This window comes from Hevea brasiliensis, chromosome 5 (assembly GCF_030052815.1).
Source record: "Hevea brasiliensis isolate MT/VB/25A 57/8 chromosome 5, ASM3005281v1, whole genome shotgun sequence".
Lineage (NCBI taxonomy): Eukaryota > Viridiplantae > Streptophyta > Magnoliopsida > Malpighiales > Euphorbiaceae > Hevea > Hevea brasiliensis.
Genome location: NC_079497.1, coordinates 32913584 through 32938770, shown reverse-complemented (window position 1 = coordinate 32938770; position 25187 = coordinate 32913584). Strand labels below are relative to the sequence as shown.

Sequence of the window (25187 nt, the reverse complement as noted above, 5' to 3'; positions counted from 1 at the left end):
AACACTTAGAAAATATAGAGACTATATAATTATATTTATTAAATTACAAGAGCTGTATAAAATTATAAAATAGTAAATAAATTAAAAATACAAAAATAACCAATATATTTTTTTCAAAATAAAAGGAATAAATAAATAATTTTATTAAAATAAAAAGACCAAATAATAATTTTACCTTTTAAATTTTATAATATGAAACCTGAAAAGAGATTTCAATAGGCTTGACCTTGGAGATGAGTATTGATTTATTTAATTTGATTTAGAAAATAAAATAAAATATAATAAATTTAATTTTGTAATAAATTAAATGAAATCAAACATAATTAAGAAAAAAAGTAAATCAAATCAAACAAATTAAAATATAAATAGATTAAATAGAATTGAATCAACTTCGTTAAATTTGTTTTGATTTTATATCTTTGGCTTGTTTTATTTGAACTCATTTACATTAATTTCAATTGCATTTTTTTATTTTAATTTTAATTTTAATTTTAGATCTAGATAATTAAAACAAAATTATTCGATTCAATTTTATTATTTTTTTAAATAAGTTAAATTGAATTAAATAAATTAAATTTTTTTATAATAAAATAAATTGAACCCAATTGTTGCAAAATAAAATTTAATTTATAAATTAAATCAATTCAGTTAATTTTGAGGATTGGAATGGAATTGGTACTTGTATCTTTGATATTGAACAATCTGACGGTGCTCATGCATTACATTAAGCACGGTTCAAACTTGAATTATTAAAGAAAAAAGTATCATCGACTAGGATTGGCATCTTGTAATATTAAATTTATTTTATTTTGATTTTAATTCTAAACTTATGGTATCAATTAGTTGAAAGGCCGACACAAGTTGTGTTTCAATCATTTATTTCTGTTTGCCCTTGAGTTTGAGAAATTAAATTTTTTTAAAAAAAAAATAAAAGTAATATTTTAATTATTATTAAAAAAATAATTTTAAAAAATATTTATCATTTTAATAATTTTATAATTAAAATTTATTAAATTTAACTTTTAATTATTTTTTAATATTTTTTAATTAATATATTTAAAAAAATAATTTTCCTTTTTTTTTTTTTAATTTTTCTACAATACCATAGTTCATATTTGGTAGGACGCGAGCTTTCCTCCCCCAAGAAATGAAGGAATGGACTCCCAATGGAGAGAGAAAAAGCTCTATCCTCTGTTAGGCATATTCTTGTTAGTCTCTCTTCTTTACTTGAACTTCAATAACAATCTCAGCTTCCCAGTCCTCCTATGGCAACCCAAGATGGGTTTTGTCTCTACCAATTCCACACAATTCTTCATCATCAATGGTGGTGGTGATCAGGATCTATATTCGCCGCTGTATGTTAATGGATGGAACTCCTATTGGTTAATGGAAGAAAGTGTGTGGACCTCTTCAAGATCCAAGGTATCCAAGATGCTTAAGAGAGGATCCCAAATGGGGTTGACTGTCTGCAGGACTTGGGCTTTCAGTGATGGCCATGGTCCTAATGGTTTGCAGCTCTCTCCTGGTGTCTTCAACGAGAGGGCCTTTCAGGTTTGTCTTCACCTTTTTCGTTCCCGTAAACCATTGGAGGAGAAGAATAAGTGTAGACCTTTACCCAATTGAGTATTGGTTCAAGAAGGGTTTTTATTGTAGTTTTGGAATTGCGGGTTGCAATTTTTTAATCAATCTGATAAACTCATATCGATGATTGGTTCAAGAGGTAAACAAATTAGTTGTTGGGTCTGATTTGTTTTGCAGTTGTGCTATTAGAATCTCTTATTGTGATGGGTACAAGCCAGTGTATTATTTTCCCTGCAAATAGGTTTATTATCTTGAGGTATTGAGCTTTGTTTCTTATTTATAAAATTATTTGGCTGCAGGGGTTAGACTTTGTGATAGTTGAGGCAAGGAAGCATGGCATAAGGTTAATCCTCAGTCTAGTGAATAATTTGAACGCGTTTGGTGGAAAAGATCAGTACGTGAGGTGGGCACAAGAAGCTGGGATTAATGTCTCTTCATCAGATGATTCATTCTTTTCAAACCCAACCATTAAAGATTACTATAAGGCCTATGTCAAGGTTAGCTATCATAACTCATAGCCTGGCAGGTATGCCATTGCATTCTGTATCATTTATAACATATTTTATTTTCTGGTCTAATAGTTGGACCAGACAATGGAGACCTCCATTAGCCAAATCAACCATCAACCTACTTGGAAATAACCATTTTAGCTTAACATTCAAATTTAAATTTACAAGATTAGTGAAGCTAATGTAATCCATATCTGTTGTATTAAAGTAAGTCTAAATTCTTTTCACCTGTTAAACTAACTAAGCTGCCAATACAACATTCTCCTTTCCATTGATGAGTCTGGAGAGATTTCAATATTAGTTTAGTTTAGCATTATTTTATGGAGTGGTGTATAGCATGAGTAGAGTTATCCCTGTATACCCTACCTTCCCACTCCAGTGTTTTGAACATGAGATTTCCAACTTAGAATAACTAGTTCTAACTACTGGGGAGTTGCCTTAGGAACATTATGTAGAATTTGGAACTTCCTCATTATGTCCTATATTAGTAGAGTAAAATCCTGTCATCCCATGAGTGTCTGAACTACCTATCTTGGGAAAAAATTATATCTTTTATGGTGAATTCTATACTGGCTTTGTCTTTAACAAAGTAAACCATATTTTATAAAGCATTACAATTGAATGGATGGTAGAAATAACAAATTGCAAAGTTACAAAAATTCAAAGTTGCCTGTGTACTGGCCTTTTTCATTAGGACTATGGGTTTCAGTGCAACTATTGAAGTGTTCATTGATCTTGCGAATTTCTCTGGGAGCTTATCATGTCACTGTAAATAAATTCCATTGTCAAGTTCCTTATAGGATGCTTAAGTGACAACCATATAGAAAGCCTGGGTTTTGTTTGCTCTTTTTGGTTCCTTGTATACTGTTCCTGTGATGCAAAGCATGGTAAGACCACCAGATAGAGCCACAATGGGAGAGCTGCATCTTATGTCATACTTGGAACTTGGTCTTCATTTATTGGGGAAAAAAAAGCATAGCTTGGAATAGATGCTGATTGCTGACCTATTTATGCCAGTGGCCTATCTGTTACTGCACTTAGAGAGGAATCATAGAAGGAAACTCTAGAAAGGAAGCACTAAGTTTTTATTTATTTATTTTTTTAAAATCATAGGGTAAGCAAGAGCATTGTGCATAACCGAATTTTAGGACTCAATAAGAGAGTCCAATGTAATTCAGTTTTATGGTTCTTCATCATCTACATATTGTGTTTTCATTTTTCTGAGAAAGTTGATTAGTTGAAGTAATCGGGTATGGTACAAGTTGCATTTTGTGGTTCACATATCATTCGCTAGATCAGGTTTTATTAAATTCTAATAACTCTGGCGTGAGAGAATTAGCAATTAGTCTTTTCTTGCTGCATTGTAATGATTCTTTAATTCCTCACCTGTACATTGCAGGCTATTTTGATGAGAAAGAACTCTATGAGTGGAGTTAGATATTCTGATGAACCAGCAATTTTTGCTTGGGAGCTCATGAATGAACCTCGTTGTGCATCTAGTTCATCAGCTCCTTTTCTTCAGGTGAATTTTGAACTCAAATTGTGATGGTTTCTGTATTTTCCCATTTCGGAAGTAAAAGACCCAGGGAATGTGCTGTAACCTGTGTAGGGTGCAGTCCTAGCAGAAGAATAATTATGCCAAAAATGGTTCTCAAGGTTTTTATTTTAGTATGGGATGGTTTCCTCATGTTTGTTTTGCAAAAATTATCAGAAGGATCTGGCTTTGTTTTGGTCCTTACCAAGCAAAAATTGCAGTTTATTTTGTTAGTTTTGTTGAAACTGTTTCAATTCTGTTTCTGACTGAAGGCATGGATAACTGAGATGGCTGCTTTTATCAAAAGTTTGGACAAAAAACACCTAGTGACTGTTGGAGTAGAGGGATTTTATGGCCTGACCACAAGTAACAAAACAGAAGTGAATCCTGGGAAATGGGCAGCCTTACTTGGATCGGACTTTATACAGAATTCGGCAGTCAAAAACATAGATTTTGCTTCAGTTCACACTTACCCAGATAGCTGGTTAGTATTTCTTTTATTGAATATTGGTGTGGAGACTTACTTGGTGTGTGTAGGGTTCAATAATAGGAATGAGCCCTGACATGGATGTTTCTCACTTTCACCAGAGTCATCTATCTTGAGTTGTGTTAGCATCTAAGGCTATTGGTATTTGGGAAGTTCAACTTCTAAATTGCAATATTGTTTGAGTTTTAAACTTTGATTATCACTTTTTATGGTAATAATAACAATTGAGCAGTACATATGATATTGGAACTGTAATTGTCTTAATGCAGTTACTATGGTAGACATTAAATTAATTGGTGTCACCTGGTTCCTTGGAGACTGGCATGCACAGTCAGTAGCATTTGTATTTATGAATTCCTAATATGTTGTTAATACCTCTGCACATGTGCTACTTGTAGGATCCCAAGTTCTGATTTGAAAGCAAAAGCAAATTTTCTTTCGCTTTGGGTGGACTCTCATATAAGCGATGGGGACTTTGTGCTGAGGAAACCTGTTCTTTTTACAGAAGTGGGCTCTACATGGCATGTAAATAAGAAGGGAGTATATGACACTGATGCAGATGTTTTCTTGAAAATGGTGTATGATAGAATTTATGATTCAGCAAAAAAGAGGCAGGCTGGTGCAGGAGCCTTAATTTGGCAGCTACTAGTTGAAGGAGTGGAGGAATACAGTGACCAGTTTTCCCTTGTGCCCTGGCATTATCCTTCCACCTATAAACTGATAGAAGAACAATCATATAGGCTACGAAGTGTTTTTGCCAAGAGCAGTAAAGATGGAGAGATTAACAGGAGAGGTCCTTGATTTTGAACTTGCAGATAAGCAGAAATCAATCATGCCAAATAGTAACGTTGAAGGTGGGAGCGGGGTATTAGGAGTTTTATATGATTCTTCTGATAGAAAAATAAAAGCAAAGAAAGAAGAAAGAGTGACACTGATTCAGGTTTATTTAATTCTTTTTAGATGCCAGGCTAAGAAGTTAGAAGTTATAGTTGTGCTGTGCAGCCGGTTGAGTTTGGAAAATTCACCTTGAATGTTGTAAATCGCTGTACATAATTTGTGCAGTTGTTGTTGATAAAAATCATATGTACTTGGTCATAATTGTTTGTTGTATTTATATAGCTGTTATGATAATTATTTTGTCATCGACTCATTGTTTCTTTATTTTTTTCAATAAGCTATTTGTTCTTTGCCTGGAGTTCTTTCAGAGGCTGTCATTTCAACCTATGTGCATGTCTTCGTTTGTATGTTAATTTGAATCTATTTCTAAAACTCATAGAATGAAAAGAACTATATATAATGACAAGATTTATGTATAATGGTCTTGCATTTGATCTTGCCTATTATGATTTGGCAATAAATGTCTGATTTACTGAAGATGAGTTTAATTTTATCTATGTATGAATGTGACAGATTGGTTACTTCTGAAGCATGGATATGACACAGGAGATATAAAAGCAGATATGATAGCTTCTGAAGTACCACCTGCATACAGTGGACATGCTAATGTGTTGAATTATTGATGTTCATTAAGTTATAAATCACGTTAATTTTACTGCAGAAATCTTCCTAGCTTATGCACTATAAAAACATCTTTTTACTTGCAATATTTTCATTATGTGTACTGAAAAATAGTTGTCCTGTGCCTCACTGACTCCACTCTGCAGATGATGAGTAAGAACTTGATGCTCACAGATAGAGTCAAATCATATACGCACCTAATGGGGTGTGTAGCACACTTGCTTATAAATAGCTCAGGACCTCCGTTCCTTTCCGATGTGGGATTGAGGCATCATTGTAACACCCTCCCCCACCCGATTCTAGCAACGCCCTCCTTGCCGCTGACCACCTTGCCTACCTCGGTCCGTTGAGGTGCTTGGCATGAGTCAAAAAAGGCCTGGTTGACTCTGATACTACTTGTCATGGGGTTATTACGCTCTCCCCAAAAGATGGACTTAATGGGATATGCAGCACACCCGCTTATAAGGAGCCCAAGATCTCCGTTCCTTTAGGCATCCTTGTGACAATTTGCACCAACACATGCATTTATTGCAATCTGAAAGACTGGCTTCTCACCATTGCTCTCACCCCACTACGCCAAATGTATCATTTTGAGATTTAAAATTTTGTCTTAAAATTATTTATTTGTCTCTATATCTTTTACCAGATAAATAAATATTTATCTCATTTACTACTGTTCCTAAATGTAATTAATGATAGATGTAAAGACAAATTTATATTTGATACTAACTTAATTTTTAAAAGCAAATATATCTCTCTAAAACTAATATATTTATCTCTAAAACAAATAAAAAAAAATTCTCTCTAAATATTTTTAAACTACATTATTTACTCTTAAAGCTATTTTTAAAGAAAAATTATTTTGTTTTCACATATTAATTCCTTGGTATCATTAATTAATAATACCAATACATTTATTCATCATTGATTATAATTAATACTTTATTTATCGTTGACTATAATTTAAATATAAATTAATTAAAATATATTTAAAATATTTTTTAAAGTAATAAATATAATTTGATAAAAAAAAAATAGTAGCAGGCTCGTAAGTCATACGAGAGTCCACTTATTAGAATTTTAAAATTACAAGGAAGGAGGCCTCCTCTTGCCTAGCCCCTGCAAAACGATGTGAGACAACCACATCGTTTTATTTTTTTATTTTTCTTATTACTATTTTTTAAATTAAATTTAAAGTTTCAATTTATATAAATAATTTGTCTCAATAAATAATTAATAAAATATTAAAATATATAATTAAATTTTATTATATTTATTATAGTATTTATAAATTTTTAATTAAAATATCAATTTAATTAAAATAATATTTTAAAATTGTCAAAAATATGTTATATATAAGTATAATCAATATAAATTAAAATTATCAAAATACTTGTAGTTAAGTTTTCGAAGTGTTTTCATCTAATTTTTAAGTTTTTTCTAAAAAAATTATTTAATTTTAAAAATTACTTTTTGATACAAATATAAATTATTGTATGATAAAAATATATTAACTATTTTGATTGATGTTTAAAAATAATTTTAAGATTTCAAAATTTATTATTATACATATGATTGATTGTAACGTTTAATTATTAACACTTATTAACATAATAATTAAAAACAATACATCAATTAGAACTTTAATCATGTATAAATTAGATTGAAAGAAAAAAAATAATTTCTTCATTTTAATATACATACAAACGTAATACAATAGAAGTATATATGTGTGTGTCTGTGTGTTTGTTTTACATGCTTAATTTTTTTTTTTAAATATGGCTTTTATTATTTAACTCTTAATAATCTATATGCATTTAACACTTAATATAATTTATTCATATATAGTTTGATTAATTATTAATATTATTTTTGACATGGGAAAGAGGAATTTTTTTATTGATAAATTAAAAAAAAGTACTTAAAAATTTTTATATAAATAAAATTAACTTTAATGAATTAGAAACAAATAATATAATATTTAGAGACAAATTGATTTTTGCCTCTAAAATTCATTATTAGAAACAAATAATATAACATTTAGAGATTAATAAGTTTTTGTCTTAAAAAATTAATTATTAGAAATAAATAATATAATATTTAGAGACAAATAAGTATTTACCTCATAAAGTTTATCATTAGAAACAAATAATATAGCATTTAGAGACTAATAAAATTTTGCCTCAAATAAATAGTTGTAGTAACAAATATCTAACTATTAAGACCAATATAGGTTGTATTCTTTTCTTCGTGAAAGGAAGTAGTAGTTCTCACTAAGTTAAGGTATATGGGATATCTAAAACCAACATGTAGGTATTTATAGTGATAAATTCACTAAACTTACTTGCACAAGGATTCTATATAAAAGTTTATCTGTATCTATGAAAAGACTTTCATGATCTTATACAGGAATTATTGCGTTTTGATACTGCTTACATATCATTATATGTAAAGATAACAAATATGACAGCTATTGGATACAGTATGAACTGCATGGAAATATTTAATTGTCCAGATAAGATTCATCACTCTAGGTAATAGGGGATAATGTTTTAATTATTCTTGGACACTGTGGATTGTTAAATGATTGCATAAGGTAGAAAAATATTGAAAATCTTATTTAATTAATTAATCATACTATAAGAACAGAGATGATTTATACAAAGCAGACACATTCCAGACATTAGTGTATAAATTAGAATATTATAATTAAGAGATGTTATTTACCCCAATAGATTGATCATTGAATGCTTAGTGAAACCATATTGACAAGATATAATATTTGGATGATTTTTACACATTACTATATATCAATTATGATCTATAAATATAATTAATCAATTATGAATTGATAATAAAATTAAAGTATTAATTTTATTTAACCTTGAGAACGATTATAATTATATTTGTTGCTAATATATTAGAAACTTAATGAGTCATACACATATAGATTGTGAGTGAAGAATTAAAATAGGCTATCAAGTTGAACTTGATTAAAATAAAATAAAATGAGGCTCATGAACCAAGGCATATATTTTATGTAGATTGCCTTATGTCCTAATAATTAAGTATGGATTTAATTTAAAGGTCCAAGAATTACAGAAATTAATTATATGATTCTTATCTTATAGAGGTCAATTTATAATTAATTAATTTAATTAGTTAAATTATTAATTATCAAATTTAACTCATATAAAAGGGAGCTCGTTATTCCTTTTACATAGACACTCCTATAAGTTTGAGCTAGCACTCAAAATTTTTGTCTTTCACTAAGAGAGTCTTGGAGATTTCCTCACAATCGATTTGTGTGAATATTGTTAGAGGCTAGATATGTGAACGGCTAATAGTTTATGACAACTTAGCTAGTGATTTAGCAAATTCTTAAAAAAAATTAGGTAATTTGCTTAATAATTAATTCGATCTCACCATTCCATATTTGATTAAAGGAGATTTCTTTGAGTTTTTAATTTTTTGCTACAAATTCTTGTATGATATGTGCAAACTAACACGATATGGTGGAGATATGCTCACAAACTCACTTGAAAAGTACTTGCTACTATAAAACTGTAAATGAATACATGCCTTTGTCGCTCAGGCTGCATAAGTGAATGAAATTTTAGATCAACAATATCTAGTGTACTTTCTTAATGGATTACGAGATGAAATCAGAGTAAGAATTCAAGATTATGAAAGCATTGATATATTTAGAACTATGAATATTGCTAGTGAGATAGAACGAGAATTACAATTCACTCAGACTACTAGGGCAACTTTAACGCTAGCAAGTGAAGGAGGAAAGCTTTACGTGTTGTGTAATTATATAACATCAAATTTTTCTATCTTGACAATCAAAACAATTAATGCGTCCATTCCTCTTATTTACACAACTAATGATACTCCAATGACCATCACTCATATTAGTAGCCATAATTTGATTCCATAGACCGCGATTGATATTAGGATTTAGACCAATATAAGTGCCTCAAAACATATAATAAGCCTAATTTTTCAATAATTCAATACAATAATATTCTATGTCAATTCAACCGTAAACATGCCTGTCAAAAAACCAAAAAAGAAATCCTAAACAGGATATAAATTCCTACTATGCACTTCACTTGTCTTCAAATTAGACAATTATGTACATACACAATTAAATTAATTTCATTGCCTTTATAATTACCCGATTAATGCCTTAAATACTCCTAACGTCCAATTAATTCCAAACAATCGTGATACAACAAATAAATATTCCTAGCAACCCATATCTCTTATATTTAATTTATTGATAATATTCATGAAATTTCCAAATCCTGAATGCACATTTAAAACATTGGCAATTAATTACCTATTATGCCAAAATTATAACATGGAGTTAGTTGCCAATTTCAATGTCATGGTTGTGCTCGACACATTTGAAATAGGTAGAAATTACTATAATATCGCAATACTCTTTCAGTTGCTCTTTCATTTATGCATCTAGAAAATAGTATTTTGATGCTAGTAAAATTTTAACAATTTGAAAATACATATATAAAGCCCAAAAGCTTAAGTAATATGAAATTAGTTTCTCAAAAAACTCAACCAAATGTCAAAAAATAATCCCATAAACTTAGCTTGTCCTTGTTTCTCTAAAATTTATCAGTAATGAAAATGGGCACCATTGATCCCAAATGAAAGTTGACATTGTGGGAAAAAAGTGATCAACTCAGATAAGTTGATTGGATTGGTTGTTTGGATAGAATTTCATTGGAAAGCATTGTAAGCCAAAATTTTCTCTTTCTCAATTTTGATAATTCCAATGGTTTGTGATGAGCTTGGATTCTATGGGTTTCCCATAGGACGAGGTGTTTGCTGGTGGTAACAAGTTCATTTATTGTGGTCTAGTTCGACAAAATTGATGAAAACTCACTAACATTCGTTTCAAATTAGCGGCTAACCTGTTAGGTTCTCCCTCTATAGAGCACTAAATTGGATGGTTCAAATTGCTATGGACTCATTGGAGGGAGGGGGAAGAGAATGGTGCCAAGTCTCATGGATCAATGGCCACTAGCGACAATAGCGATGGGTGAAAGTTGGCGACACAAAACTAAGGCTTCATTTGGTGAGGTGTGGGCTATGACGTTTGCATGCATGCAAACTTATATTTATTTATTTATTTTTTTATTAACATAAATTTTTATTTTCTGCTTATAAAATATAAACTTAGATTTTAGTCCTTTTAACATTTGAATCTTCTTCACGTAAGTCCAAATTTGTTTCTTTTAAGCCTTTAGCTTAATTTCTTCATTTCTCTCTCATTTCCCTCTCTCCTTACTCATCCTCTTTCCTCCCTATTGGGAGAATTAAAAATTTTCCAATTAAGTATGTTAATAAATTTAAGATCTTGAGAAATTATAAAATAACCATAATTAAAACCTGAAATGATTATATAAAAGCACAAATTTAAAATCCATGATAAATTTTATATTTTATTATTAAGACGATTTTTGTTGTCCAAAAGAGTTTGACAACTGATCTTTAAATTTAAAGAGCGTTTCAATTAATCTCTATTAAAAGTTGCCTGTTCTGATTTTTATTAATTTTTTATTTTTAAATAATTAAAATTTTAATTTTAGATAAAAAAATATTTTATTAAAAAGCTAAAAAAATTTATTATTTTAGCTTTTAGTTAAAAGATTCAAAATTAATTAACTTTATTGCATTAAAAATTCTCTCTTTTATCAGTTTGTCAAACAGTGTTTGGTATTTAAGTTCAGGGAATAAAAAAATGCCGAAAAAAAGCAGCATTAACATTAAAACAATTATTTTATTGTTATGATATTTTTATGACTAAAGCATGATAAATTTAATTTTAAATACTTGTTAATTAATATATTTGAAAAAATATTTTTCTTAAGAGATATTCAAGGTAATACACAAATTTCCATCCGTAACTGGGATTTGAGAACAGAGGAGGGCAATTACGTAATTTCAGCTCACCGCCTCCTATTTCTGATGAGGCGGACAAGATGGTTTTCTTAATCTTTTTCCTTTCTACTTAACACGTGTTTTATCCGAGATCTATCCATTTTTATAATTTCATTTGTCCTAAAATCCCATATCTCACCCTGAGAATCACCAAAATTACATTTTCGCGTCAACTCCTTCTATCGCCCCACAGTGGTGGTTCCTCGCGTAAACCCGCGGGCCAGGGGCACAATCGTCATTTTGATCTTCCAGACGTGACAGATAGAAGGGGTGGAAAGAGAAACTTCAATGAGATTCCAGTTTTACCCCTACTTCCACCTAACACATGCTGTTAGGAAAGGTTCATGTCCGATCGAATTTGAAATTTAAACTAAATGACAGGGAGGGGTGATTCGGTCATTTGAGAATTATAAAGAGAGATGGATAGAGAGAGAGAGAGAGACAGAGAGAGAGAGTAGGGAGGTGTGTGAGAGAGACTCGTTTGTTTCCGTTTTTTTTTTTTCTGTTAAATATATGTGAAACAGAGGGAAGGCCATGGTGTCGGACCAGGAATTAGCGAAAGGGATAGAGACTGTACTCCGTCAAGCAGACCCCAACTCCGTCACCTCCTTAGACGGCGTCGTTCAGCAACTCGAAGCGAAGCTAGGGTTAAGCCTCTCCCACAAGGCTGGCTTCATTCACGACCAGATCAACCTCCTGCTCCGGTCACACCCTACAACTGTAACAACAACCGCAACCGCCGTTGCTGTTACACAACAACCACATCGGCCGCCGCAGCCACAGCCACAGCCACAGCCACAGCCACATCCCCTCCACCTTAAACAAAATGACCATTTTGCCCTCCAACATCACCCGCAATTCCAGCAATTTCCTGCTCATTTTACCCTCCATCCCCACCAACAACAAGTTTTCCCGCAGGACCTCAACTTCCGCCAGCCACCGGCGCCACTGCATCCGCCGCCGCCCCAGCAGCAGCAACAGCAGCAGAGGCAGCAGCCACCGCCTCTCCCAAAATCCGAGGTCTTCTCCCAAAATGCCACCCCTGTCCCTCCTGAATTATCCAAAGAGAGGTAATATTCCTTCTTTTTTTTTTTTGGTGGGGGGGGGGGGGGGGTGGGTTTGCTTAATTTCTCAGTTGTGGATTGATTTTTGTTGTTACACGTTGGTTTTAGGATTTTGCTGGTTACGATCTGAGGTTTAGAGGCTTAATTTGATGTTCTGTATTTGGATTGCGAAGTTAGGGTTTCTTAATTTTAGTTTTATTTTTTGAAGGTATAGTCTGTCTCTTTCCCACTTTTGGTGTGTATTTTTGTCTTTGGAGGGGATAATTGTCGTTTTTCACAGGAAGCAATTTACTTGGTTTATTGTGTCTATAATTTAATGAAATTTTGCCATTCATAGTTTTGTCTACTACTAAAATTTGTACCTGCAAGTCTGCAACTATCTATTCTTTATTGCTAATGCTGTTTTCTCAATCTTTGAAGTTTATTGTTGATTCGTATGTTCAATTGTTTTCCTGTTAAAGAAATAATTACCTAATTTCAAGTTTACAAAGCTGTTTAGAAAAAGTTGGCATTTTGCAACGTTATTTTCTGGGTATGTTATTTTATCTTTAATTATATGATACAAAATGTTAGTTCAACTAAAGCCAGCCTTTGTTTGAAGGTACCAGCGTCTATTGTTACATGGATGTTTCAGAGAAAGGAAAAAAAAAAAAAAAAAAAAAAAAAAGAAAGAAGAAAGAAATGGCCTTAACCTGTCTCTTTGAGGCAAGCCGCATGAATCAGTCGAGAAGAGCTCTGTTGTTTTGTAATTTTGACTTTTAGATTGGAAACCATTATGGGTGTTTTAGCTTTATTATTTATTATTCAGTAGCATTTTATTTTTGTTGCTCAGTAGTTTCAGTGGATATTTGGTCTTGCAAATCCTTTTGGGTACCTTTAGCTGAAGATCAGTTAGCGTGTCTACGTTTCCCTGGCATTATTATTTATTTTGCTTTTCTATTGAATCTTTTGCAAAATGATGCATAACAATACACTTTAGAGGGGCAATAGAGTAATGGTGTTGCTGTTTTATTTCTCATGCAGTGCTCCAGTAGGGGCCAAAAGAAGAGGTGGCCCAGGTGGATTAAACAAAGTTTGTGGCGTTTCACCTGAACTTCAGGCCATTGTTGGTGAGCCCGCCTTGCCAAGGACTGAGGTATAATCACTACTTGGTTTTATTTATATAATGCTTTATGTTCTCTAATAAATCCTTTGCTTGATACAGATTGTGAAGCAATTGTGGGCATACATAAGGAAAAACAACCTCCAAGATCCAAGTAATAAGAGAAAGATAATTTGTGATGATGCCCTAAGGGTGGTTTTTGAGACAGACTGCACTGACATGTTCAAGATGAATAAGCTGCTGGCTAAACATATCATTCCTCTTGAACCTACAAGTATGCACTGTAGCTGTCGTGCAATATATTATTGAACTGCAGCATAGTTGATTAAGCCAAATTTTCTTCTTATAAATGTCTGCAGAGGAGACTGGTCAAGCTAAACGAGTGAAGGTTGATGTTGAGTCCACTACTGAAAGTAGTGAACCTGGTGCATCTGTGGTGCTGATATCCGAAGCACTTGCTAAGTTTTTTGGGACTGCCGGAAGGGAGATGACCCAATTGGAGGCATCCAGGCTTGTTTGGGAGTATATAAAGGTTAACCAATTGGAGGTATGTAGGGTTGTATAACTCCAAAAAATTTGAGTTTGTATTGTCATCATAATTACATACCACCATAACTCGAGACATTCCTTTTGTTATCTTGTTTTTACCATCCCCTGATGCCCCACTGTTTTATATTTAATTCCTTCAAGAGTTCTGTATCTCCTTAATAAATTATTAATATCTAAAGCTTTTGGCTTTATTGAGAAAAATGCATTAGCATCTGAAAGTTTTATGGTTTTGGTTGTATGCCTTAGGATCCACTGAATTCAATGGTGATATTATGTGATGCAAAGCTCCGTGAACTTCTTGGATGTGAAAGCATTTCTGCAGTAGGGGTAGAAGAGATGCTAGCACGGCATCATTTGTTCAAGAAGTCATAATTTTTGGCTATGGTAATGGGTTAGTGTTATAATAATGTTCATATAAGCGTGCATGCATGAGTTTGTGTGCATTCATCTTTTTTTTTTTTAATGTGTTATCTTTTCCTCTGCTTTACCTTTTAATAATAAATAAATAAATAAATAGAATATCCTTTACAAGTGATAGTTTCTTGAGTTTGAGAGAAGTTAGTGAAATGAGTATAAGTGACTTTAAGTTGACTTTGTTTCAGAATTAAAAGGAGGGAAAATGAGAGAAGTGGAGGGAGATTAGGACAATTATAGTTTTCTCTCAAATTGGAGAAAAAACTAGGGAAGTAAAGAAAGATACGCATTTAAATTACAAGTATAACTTCCATTTGAAAAATGTTTTGAGCATTACTATGGTTTTAATGGGTGTCCCCATTGTAAATATTTTATATGTTGTTCTTGATGGGAGCTATAATACTAAGGCATTGGTCTTGCACATTTTCATCTTACTCTACCATGTCAGCCCAACTGTCTCCTTACATTGCATCCCCTATGCTAAGCATGTAAAGTTGACAATAAGAACCTTTGTGATGCAGTCAAGGAAACTTCAATTTAGAAATTATTTTTATATAATTTTTAAATGTAAAGTTGAGATTTTTAGTTTAGATTTTTTTACTATTATGAAGTTTAATAATTCTATTATTGTTTAGGAAGTATTTTATTATATTTAGGAAATTTGAGTTGGTTCGGAATTCTTAATTAGTGTTTGTTTAGTATTTTTCTTATTTTGGGATTCCAAATCCTATTAGTAGTAGGATTTACAATTCTACTATAAATACCTATCTCTTTTAGGTATTTGGTGGACTTTTATGACTGACAATTGATTTGAGAATTAATAGAAAATTGAGAATTGTTTATCTTCCCATTCAAGTGTTCTTTTTCGTTCTACATCAATTTGGTATCAAAGCCATTTTGATTCGTTGCCTGTAAGCACTTAATTAGAAACTAATCTGAATTTTTTTTTTCTTTTAAAATTTTTCTTCCCTTGAGCTTATTGTTCTTTTCCTTTGATTAAAAAAAAAAAAAATCCCAATGCCATTGCATTTCCCGCAAGTTTACAAGCCCCTCACCTGATGAGTTCTTTCGCAGAGGTCAGAGCCCTGTTTTCTATTTCTGTCGTGAGATAAAGCCTAGTTATTGTAATCATAAGCCACTATGTTTGGTCACTAGACAACTGCACTGCCAAGCAACTGCTCTTGTCCAAGTGACGTCACTGGTGTAGCTTTGACTGTTAGAAGCCACCACAAATCTAGTTTTCATTCAGGTTGAGTTCGACCTGAATGAACTTTGACCTTGATTTTGTTAGTGCAACACTCCCCGGAGGTTTGCACGTGCCAATCATCACATTGCCATGGTTGGATTGCTTGTCTGACCATTAACACGCCCTCACATTCCGAGTTGGGTCAAGTCTGCTTCAATAGTAGCTCAAATTGCTACTGTGAGTCTTTTTGCACCTGATCCTGTGCCAGCACCCTGCCACATCATCAAGTAGTGCCACATCAGCACCCTGTGGTGCCAGTAGATTCTGTTTCCAATTTTCACATTTATTTTGAGTAGAAACAAATATTTAGGGCTGATAAGACTTTTAAATTGTGTGTGTGTGTGTGTGTGTGTGTGTGTTTTTCCCCCTTTGGTTAGACTTCGTGTAGGCTGTAATTAAATGACTACAAGGTGGTGCTCTATATTGTCCTCCTGACTTATTTTATAAAATAATTTTTGTGAGTTAGGGAGAGAGAACTTGAACTAAGGAGGAAAGAATATATAGCATTTTGGAGAACTTTATTTCAATAACAAACAAATTCTAACTATTTGGCTTATGATGCTTACTCCAATGTTTAATTTGAAGAAAAAACTCAAGGAAAATATGAGAAGTACCTTTGATAAACTTTGGATAGGCTAAAAGCAAAGCTGGAAGCAATATCAAGAGTTGTTGAAGATGTAATTACAAATCAACAGGATGCAAAATAAGAATTTGATAGTGAAGAGCTTGAAGAGCAACTTGAAGATTTCAGAGCATTGATTGTTAAATCTTCATGTGTTGAAATCCAAGATGATAAGATTGAGTTCGAAACTTTTGAGGAATCTATTGTAGAGAATGAAACTGATGAGAATGACCAAGAAAATCTTGAGGAATCTATCCTAGGGCAAAAAAGAAAATCAAGCCTTTATTGCCATGACTTTCACCCCTTCTGTTGAGTTTCCAGTGGTTTTCTTGATGCTGTGATTTATTTCATCATCACTTTGGTCAGTCTTCATTGATCTCGAGTGATTTAACTTTATATAAGTCTTTTCCTGTTGTTAAATTTGTCCCCTCAGTCTACTTGTTTTGCACCTTAAGTTTCAAATTTTCGCATATACTGTGTTTATTGATGTGTTATGCTTGCTTTTGTCATTTTTGGACTTAAATCATCATCCACCAAGTTTAAGATTCTGCAAGCATGTTTGTGCACATGTATATTAATCTTCTATATTTTTCGCTGGCTGATTTATTTGCTTATGGTGTGATGTCTCTATTAAATGAATGATGTATCAGTTCTCTTTCTTACAGGTGCAAGGAATGTTATGTCACCACCACCCTTCTGATGGTAGAAAAAGATAGTGAAGATCCTTTTTGTTTTTTTTTTTTTTTTTTACCCCTTCGCTGTTACTTTATTTTTGTCATTGTGAATTAACGTGGGTGGATGAAATGGTGATTTACTTAGGTTTGCTATGATCAGAATGAAAATGTACCTTGGGTCAATGGCAGGGAGTACCTTTGTAGTTATGCCTTTGCCCTGGATTTAGGCTGTCTTACTAATCTTTATTGCCTTTTGAACTTCTCCATGCCTAACACTCGTAGTAGGTAGAAGCAGTGGAATTGTAAAATCAATCTTACTTGAAGGGACCCATATGTGTGTCTTATCCCATATTTAGGGCTGTTTCTTGTTTAACCACAAGTTCTTACTTGCTCCTTTGTTAGTGCTCTGCCTTTACCTGCTGTTGGGTTGCTGATCTTCCAGGAATCATTTTGATGGAAGTGCGATTGCGCGTTATAAATTCACTGAATAGCCTTGTTGGGAATGATTCTTAGGTTAGAATTCAATTCTATTAAAAGAATTTAATTCAAATGAGTTTGTAAAAAAAATTTATTTGTTTGGAATATTTTATAAAATGATAGAATTATTGATAAGTTAAATGGATGTATTTATTTTCATATTTTGCCTTTTATCTTTATTTATGAATTTGATTCTTGCAACATCACGGAACTTTTGATATGAATTTATTTCTTTTAAAATGATTAATTTTTAATTAAAATAATTAAATTTTAATTATTTTTGAAAATTTAATTAAAAATCATTTAGAGTGGAGGAAATAAATATTTATAGCTGATATTAAATTTTTGATATTAAATTTTTGGGATAAAAGTAAATTTTTGAGGTAAAGGTTTAGTTGAGTTAAGTTGAAATTAAATTTTAGTAATTTTGATTTTTTAAATGTGAGAATGAATAAAAAAAAAAATTTGATAAAAAAGAATTGAATTGAATTATTAGACTCTTCAAATATATTTAATCTCTATTTGGATATTAGAATTAAAAATATAACTTAATGGATGAAGGGATTTAATTTATCTTAATTTAAAAAAATATTTTAAAAGAAACAAAAATTATGTTATAAATCATTGTGTGAGAATTGAATTAATTTTCTTTCTCATAATTTTTTTTTTTAAATGAAGCAAACGTGAGTAGCGTAATTATTGTTGTGCATGGGAAGGCAATAGTTCGCAAGATTACAAATCCCCTGATTGAAGGTGGACTGTGAGAAATGTTGATGAAGCCCAAAGCTGACTTGGATAATGTGTTAATATACGTTTGGGTTTTTCCTTATCTAGATTTGGTCTAATGGACCGAGCCAATGACACTTGATCTAGGCAAGGTTTTTCATACACGAGAAACTTCAATTGTATGACCTAATAAAACCCTGGCTTCAGAAAGAGCAAAATGATGACCATCAAAAATAGAATGAGGATGGCTTTCTTCATCTGATCTTTGGACAGGTTATAGTAGCTCATCTTCTCCACTGTGTTCATCACATATCCCATTATTTTCTGGGGAAAAAAATTGTAACAATGAGTCTCCCAATTGGTGGGTACTTGTATTTAAGCTGGATAAGAAAAATTTAAAATTAATTTGCTCACCAGTCTAAAAGGCTCAATGTGAAGGAGAGGTTCCATGAACATCTCCACATTCCTGAAAGGTTGCGACTATCATTAATTAGCGAACAAATAAACAATAATTTAGCACATATTTGCATTTTTAGTACGCATGCAGATCACTGAACTTTTTTTTTTTCCCTCTCGATTTAGCTCTATTTTTGATGAAAAGTGAAAATATATTTTCGAAAAGATTTTTTTTATTTATTTTTGGCTTTATAATGTTTAGGAAGTTTGATTAATAGAAAATATTCTTGAAAATATTAAAAAAAATCCTTTTCAAAATAACATATTTCAAATTCATCATAAGAAAAAAACTTAAGAAATTATGTAAATATAGACCTATTAGTTTATTGATTATAGTTGAAAACAGCATGTTAAATACTAAAAAAAATTATTTTTAAATATTTCAAAAAATAAAGTTATTTTTAATTAATTTTCAGTGTTGTAATGAAAAAAAAAGTGATTCTCACAAAATATTTTCACAAAAAAGAGCATTAATCATTAAATTATCAAGATATAAATTTGTAACAATTGTGATTTATCTATTGGTCTTTTATTTTATTAATAAATTTTAATTTACTTTTGGCCAAATTAAGCTTGTTTGAAAGTTTATGAAACCTTATTAACACCTTCCCCTGGTAAATTTGGCAAATGTAGAAACTAAATCCCTTTCCCAAAGGCATATGGGTCTTGGTCCATTCTGCAAATAAATCAACCAAGAAAAATAAGAGAAAAGATCGTAATTAACTTGAATAACTTGCCAAGAACTTAAAATGAAGTATTCTAATTAAGCAAGTGAAGGCAGAGTATATACGTAGTTTCCATGAAACACCAACATTCATCCCGTTATGTAACGTTGGTTGCACTGCAAATTCAATGTTATTTCCCAAGATTCTTATCACATAATTGAAGAAGTCCAACACTTGCTGCAAGAAAAGGAGGATAAATTTGTGAGTTTGGATCATAAATACATAATGGTTGATAAAAAAAAAAAAACAATAAAGTTGGCAAATTTTGATCCACCTTCCAATTTGATGTGATTTGTTTTGATTTAAATTAATTCATATAAAATCTAAAATAACTCTTAAAATTCTTCAATTCATATGATTTGATGAGCGACTCAAAATTTATTTATTTAAATTGATTCTTCAATTTGAATAGTAAAATTAAAAATTAAATTAATATTTTTTTAAAAAATTATTATTTTAATTCAAAATGAACCCTTAATTAATAAATTTAAATAATTCGTAAATCTAAATAACTCAGCTTTACTCAAAAAAATATATTTAAAGTGAGTTGCAATTCGAAATAATTCAAATTCAACTTGCCATTCGAAATAACTCTAATTCAAATGACTTGAATTTCAACAGTCTAATCCGTTTCACTTCTAAAAGAATTATGTATTAATTAAAAATTATCATTAATTATCCATAACGTATAATAAATTATTGAACTTCAATTTCTTATTTATAAAAGAAATTGAGCTTTCAATTTATGCGCCAATATATCCAAAAAATTATTCATTAATTAGATAAAATCATTTAATATCTTTTCTCACAAACACATATAGATGGGACAGTGTATCCCAAATAATACCTGTTTTCCATTGAAGGATTGGAAAAATGAGAAGAAATTGCAAACACATCTGCATTCATCACCAACTATATCGGATAATTCATGGATATTTTTGTTTTTGATTGCAGTGTAAAGCTTGAGGACTGTTTCCAGAGCTAGCTTATCTTCCTCTCCTGACTCCAAGTTGCTTTTAGCATTGAAGCCTTTGTGCCTTGAAGAAAATCTTCTTGAAACCAAAGGCTGGTGCAAGAATTGGGACTCAAATTTGACAACAGAGGTTCTTCTTTTGTATAGATTTTTTTCATGAACAATGGGATTATGGGAATTTCTTGCTTGTGGGATTAGTAGAGGCAAATTTGAGACTAATTTTGTGCTATATAAGATCATGGGGAAAGAGCTCACCTTGGCCATTGGAATGCTTATTGAATGAAGGTGACAAAAGCCTTCAAGATTATATAATATGATATAAAAAACAGAAAAGAAAAGAAAATGAAAGAAAGAAGGGCTCGTAAAAAGAAAGAAGCAACATGAAAGAAAAGAATCAAAACATTGGAAGTTGGATCCTTGCTTCAAAGAGCAGCTAAGGAGTCTCCAGGCTTTATTCTCCTAATAAATTAAGGTAGCATTTGGTTGAATCCTTGCAGTTAATTGTTGGTGATTGATATTTAATAATTAAATATTAGCAAATGACAGCAAAGATTAAAGTTTTTGTTTTAGATAAACAAAGATTAAAGATCTTAAAATAGTTAAAATTTTCTATTTTATAATAATTATTTTAAATTGCTGATCATTAACTTTTTAAAAATTACTCTAAATATTTTATTATTGGGACAAAAGCCCAAATTGTCAAAACTCTAAATATTAAAATTAATAATTTTAAAAGTGAATTAAATATATATTAACTTTTTAATTTCTTTGCACTTTTATCCTTTATTAAAATATAATATACTTTAAGCTCTATTTATTTTACAGAAAATAACTTATATATGAAAAATATTTTTCATAAAAAATATTTTATGTGAAAATATTTTTTGTTATTTAGTTGTAATGTTAAAATAATGTTATGCCTTTATTTTATATATAAATATTTTTATATTTTAATAAAATTAACAAAATTTAGAAAAATAGAAAATGACTTTCTGTTTTAAAAAAAATATAATTTTCCTTAAAAATGATTTAGTTTTTCCTTTGACTAGGAAAATATTTTCTATTAACTAATTTTTATATATGCCTCAAATGCTAAAAAAAATAAAAAATATTTTTTAAGAAAATATTTTCAGTGAAACAAATAGAGCCTTAGTTACAAAATTTATTACAATCTTCATCTACTTTTATCTATCATTTTTTTAAAAGTCATTTTATCCATAATTATATATCATTTTTAGAAAATCAAAGAGCATTAATTTTTTTTTTAAATTTTACCCTTATCTCTACTAAACACAATAACTATTTGTATAATTTTTTAAAATTCATCTTAATACATTTCCTTCTTTCTCTTAATTAGGTGAAATAAAAAGGTAATTTAGTCAAATTAATGAATATTTTATTATAATTCAAGTGATTTAATTATTTCATTAATTATCATGAAAAAATATTAAATGACATATAAAAGTAGCTAAAAATAGTAATTTTAGTAATATTTTTAGTTGTTAAATTTCCAAAATGAAACTGTTTCTTCAAAAATAAATGCAGAAACTTTAAGAATTAATGGAAATAAATGAATTGTTTTCCCATATATTATGCAGACACTAATAAATTCTTTTTAGACACTATATTTTATCTCGATTTATAAAAATCTTTTTAAAAAATAATAAATAAAAATATAAAAATAAATAAATAAATAAACATATATATATATATATATATAGTTTTATTAATTGGTTTGTTATTTTTACTATTACTTTAATTTTAATTTAATTTATATTTTGACTTTCGTTTTAATTTTGATTTTAAATTCTCTAACTTATTTAATTTTATTTTTAATTGGATTCCACTTTCATTTTAATTTTAATTTGTAATTTAATAATAATAATGAAAAATTTTGATTATCAATTTTATGAAAATTTAATTTCATACATTAGATTTAAAATTTTTATTTTAGAAAAATTGAAGCAAAAGAGTAAAATTATTATTTTTAATCCATACCCATAATTTTATTTTAGTGTTGTTTCTTAACCATTAGATTTATGAGAATAAAAACAAATTTGATACCTTTTAATCTGAACCTATAATTTTTTTTTTCTTTATATCGGCCCTTGGATTAAATTTAGTTAAATTAATTTTGTACATTCTAATCTAGATCTTTTAATTTTGTAAGAATAAATCTATTCCCTTAGATAAAAAAGTAATAAAACAAAATAGTCTCAAATTAATTATAGCCATTAAATATTTTAGAGAATTAATTTTGGATCATTAGATTAGGAGTTTGTTAAATAAATAAAGACAAATTTTAGTACTGTTCAATCTTAGCCTTTAATTTTTATCTCTTTTATTTTTGACCCTTAGATTAAAAGTAATAAAAACAAATGTTAGTACACCATTAAAGTCCTTAATTTTTAGAAATTAAATTTCCACCATTGGATTGAGTTAGTTAAATCATTTTAGTGCTTTTTAATCTCTACCATTGATTTAATTTGCAAAGATAAATTTTTAACCCTTGGATTAAAAAACTAACAAAAACAAAATTATCCCAATTTAATCTTGACCATTGTTTTTTTCACTTTCACTCTGTTTATTTACAAATGAATTCCATAATACAATTTATTTATAAATGAATTTTTTTTCATTTGATATATTTTATATTAAATATGAAATTTATTTTAAATAAAATAAATTTTATATTTGAAATAAATAAAATAAAATAACATATAATAAGAAGATAATTTTATTATTTGAAATATATATGATTTTAAGTTTGTAATTCATTTACAAATTTCATAAAATTGATTATTAATAATTACAGATGAATTTTCATTTAAATCAAATATTAAGATTTTATATTTACAAATGAATTTTATAAAATTTTGTGAAATTTATTTATACTAAACATTATCTTTAATTTTACACCTTTGTATTAAAAATAATAAATACAAAATTTTCCAACACATTTTCAACTTTTTTTTTTTTTTTTATCTCAAATCTCCACCCTCCATTATAGGGTTTTTAAATTCATCTTTTTCTCTTATTGTAAAGAAAAAAAGGAGGAGAGTTTGAAAGATACCAAGTTTAGAGGGCTAGTTCTTGAAGTAAAAATGCTATGCTCTTAGAAGATTTTCTCAAAATCTCTTTCGGAGTACTTTCCTTCTTACTGTTTTGTCAAAGAGTAGACCCACAACACCAGCGACATCAATCTGCCCAATTCCGCAACCACCGCCTTCAAAAAACGTTCCCACACAAACCTACATCTAACAGCTCTCTTAAGAACTAAAACCACCACAATCCGCCACTGCCACCACACACATATAACTCCCTCTTTTGCGCCTCACATCTAGTTCCATTAAATCTCGGCTCCATCTCCTTCAATTTATAAACCCATTTTTAGCGTCACTGAAGTTCTTATCTGCACCCACGCTCCAACCCTCTACGGTGAGCAAATCCTTTTTTTTTTTTTAATCCAACGCCAGCAGAATCTTAACTCAATATGACAAGATTAGACCCACCCAACTCGCTCCATAATGTATTTCCAGTTCATCAATTTCTCTGTCAATGCCTACAGAACACGTTGGTACCTCCATCAGCTCACCTCTCTTTGGTTTTCAACGAAGGCCCATTTCAGTTCATGCTCCTCTACCTCGATTTCAGCTGTTGATTTTCTCTCTATGGCTCCATTTTGATTTCAACAATGTCAAACCCATCTTGCTCGGCCATAAGTTTTCGGATTTTGCTTTAGTTGCTTTCAAAGTCCTTCATTTTGTTTGCATTACTTGTTTGGGTGTAGGTATAATCCATCTCCCTATGTTATATGTTATAAATTTGTCCCTAAAACAGAATGTTTGTTTTATGATATTGGGTTTAATTTTAATATAATTCGGATGAATTCTATTAGCTAGGAATTTGTTGGTTCAACCCTTTGCTGTAGATGAGTTTTATAGGAATATTTATTACTTATTAAAATTGATTCTCATCTTATTGTAAAATCTTATTTGTGAAAATGATCAAACTGTAACTCATTCCCTCTAGATCTGTATGTTGAATGCTTTAAAATGGTTCTTGTTGTAGTGTGATTTGATTCAACATTGAAAGTTAATATCGAATCTGTAATGGTAAATCTGCGATTATTGTTTAAAAAATGATGTTGCAACTGTGCCTTTAAAAGATTGAAATTATAACTTATGTTTAGTATTCTCAATGCTTGGTTTGTTATTAGTTTTGGTAGCATAGTATGTGTCATTTTTCTTGAGTTCCGAAATAATGGTTACAAGGCTATTTTGCTAGAAATCAACTAAGCTATGGGTGTTTTGATTGTCATTGGAAACTGATATGATGATAGTTTTAAGAATGCTTATCTTCATTTTATTTATTTATTTATTTTTTCCTGTCTACTAATGCCAACAGCAAATTGCGAAGATTATTATCCATTGTTAGTATAGCAGGTTGGGGTTTTATTTTATAATTAAAATAATAATATAAGGGTTAAGAGTTTGGATCTTAGGGGGTGACCCTTAAATTCTATTCTTAAAAAAAATTTAATTAATTATTGAATAAAAA

At 30.1% G+C, this 25187-nt stretch overlaps 3 protein-coding genes across 4 annotated transcripts; 2 read left to right on the top strand and 1 right to left on the bottom strand.

The window, feature by feature from the left end:
• The first annotated feature begins 1107 nt into the window (after positions 1–1107).
• Positions 1108–5253, top strand: LOC110670425 (mannan endo-1,4-beta-mannosidase 6). The gene is made up of 5 exons (XM_021832470.2): positions 1108–1551; positions 1881–2078; positions 3490–3612; positions 3897–4108; positions 4510–5253. Exons 1-5 carry the CDS (start codon positions 1156–1158, stop codon positions 4910–4912), a joined length of 1332 nt encoding a protein of 443 aa, XP_021688162.2. The 5' UTR covers positions 1108–1155; the 3' UTR covers positions 4913–5253.
• Positions 5254–12038: 6785 nt separating this feature from the next.
• LOC110664393 (uncharacterized) lies at positions 12039–17643 on the top strand. The gene is made up of 6 exons (XM_058147168.1): positions 12039–12669; positions 13687–13798; positions 13868–14039; positions 14125–14312; positions 14561–14698; positions 17262–17643. Exons 1-5 carry the CDS (start codon positions 12134–12136, stop codon positions 14684–14686), a joined length of 1134 nt encoding a protein of 377 aa, XP_058003151.1. The 5' UTR covers positions 12039–12133; the 3' UTR covers positions 14687–14698; positions 17262–17643.
• Positions 17644–18534: 891 nt separating this feature from the next.
• LOC110664392 (uncharacterized) lies at positions 18535–21010 on the bottom strand. 2 transcript variants are annotated; one of them, XM_021824056.2, is made up of 5 exons: positions 20502–21010; positions 19720–19831; positions 19524–19605; positions 18888–18939; positions 18535–18797 (listed from the first exon to the last, which is right to left on the bottom strand). In XM_021824056.2, the coding sequence occupies exons 1-5, from the start codon at positions 20889–20891 to the stop codon at positions 18660–18662; spliced, it is 774 nt and encodes a 257-aa protein (XP_021679748.1). In that variant the 5' UTR covers positions 20892–21010; the 3' UTR covers positions 18535–18659. The 2 variants fall into 2 exon arrangements, with proteins under 2 accessions (XP_021679748.1, XP_021679749.2); XM_021824057.2 differs by lacking the exon at positions 18535–18797 and having other exon boundaries at positions 19535–19605.
• Between the last annotated feature and the right edge of the window lie 4177 nt (positions 21011–25187).

Bases quoted from the DNA above. Each gene is read 5' to 3' on its own strand.
- LOC110670425 (XM_021832470.2), top strand. From the start codon at position 1,156: ATGGACTCCCAATGGAGAGAGAAAAAGCTCTATCCTCTGTTAGGCATA. The intron at 1,552-1,880 runs GTTTGTCTTCAC...ATTTGGCTGCAG, and splicing joins TCAACGAGAGGGCCTTTCAG to GGGTTAGACTTTGTGATAGT. The intron at 4,109-4,509 runs GTTAGTATTTCT...TGCTACTTGTAG, and splicing joins CACACTTACCCAGATAGCTG to GATCCCAAGTTCTGATTTGA.
- LOC110664393 (XM_058147168.1), top strand. From the start codon at position 12,134: ATGGTGTCGGACCAGGAATTAGCGAAAGGGATAGAGACTGTACTCCGT. The intron at 14,040-14,124 runs GTATGCACTGTA...AAATGTCTGCAG, and splicing joins CATTCCTCTTGAACCTACAA to AGGAGACTGGTCAAGCTAAA. The intron at 14,313-14,560 runs GTATGTAGGGTT...TGTATGCCTTAG, and splicing joins TAAAGGTTAACCAATTGGAG to GATCCACTGAATTCAATGGT.
- LOC110664392 (XM_021824056.2), bottom strand. From the start codon at position 20,891: ATGGCCAAGGTGAGCTCTTTCCCCATGATCTTATATAGCACAAAATTA. The intron at 19,832-20,501 runs GTATTATTTGGG...CTTTTCTTGCAG, and splicing joins AATCCTTCAATGGAAAACAG to CAAGTGTTGGACTTCTTCAA. The intron at 18,940-19,523 runs GTTTCATAAACT...GCAACCTTTCAG, and splicing joins CAGGGGAAGGTGTTAATAAG to GAATGTGGAGATGTTCATGG.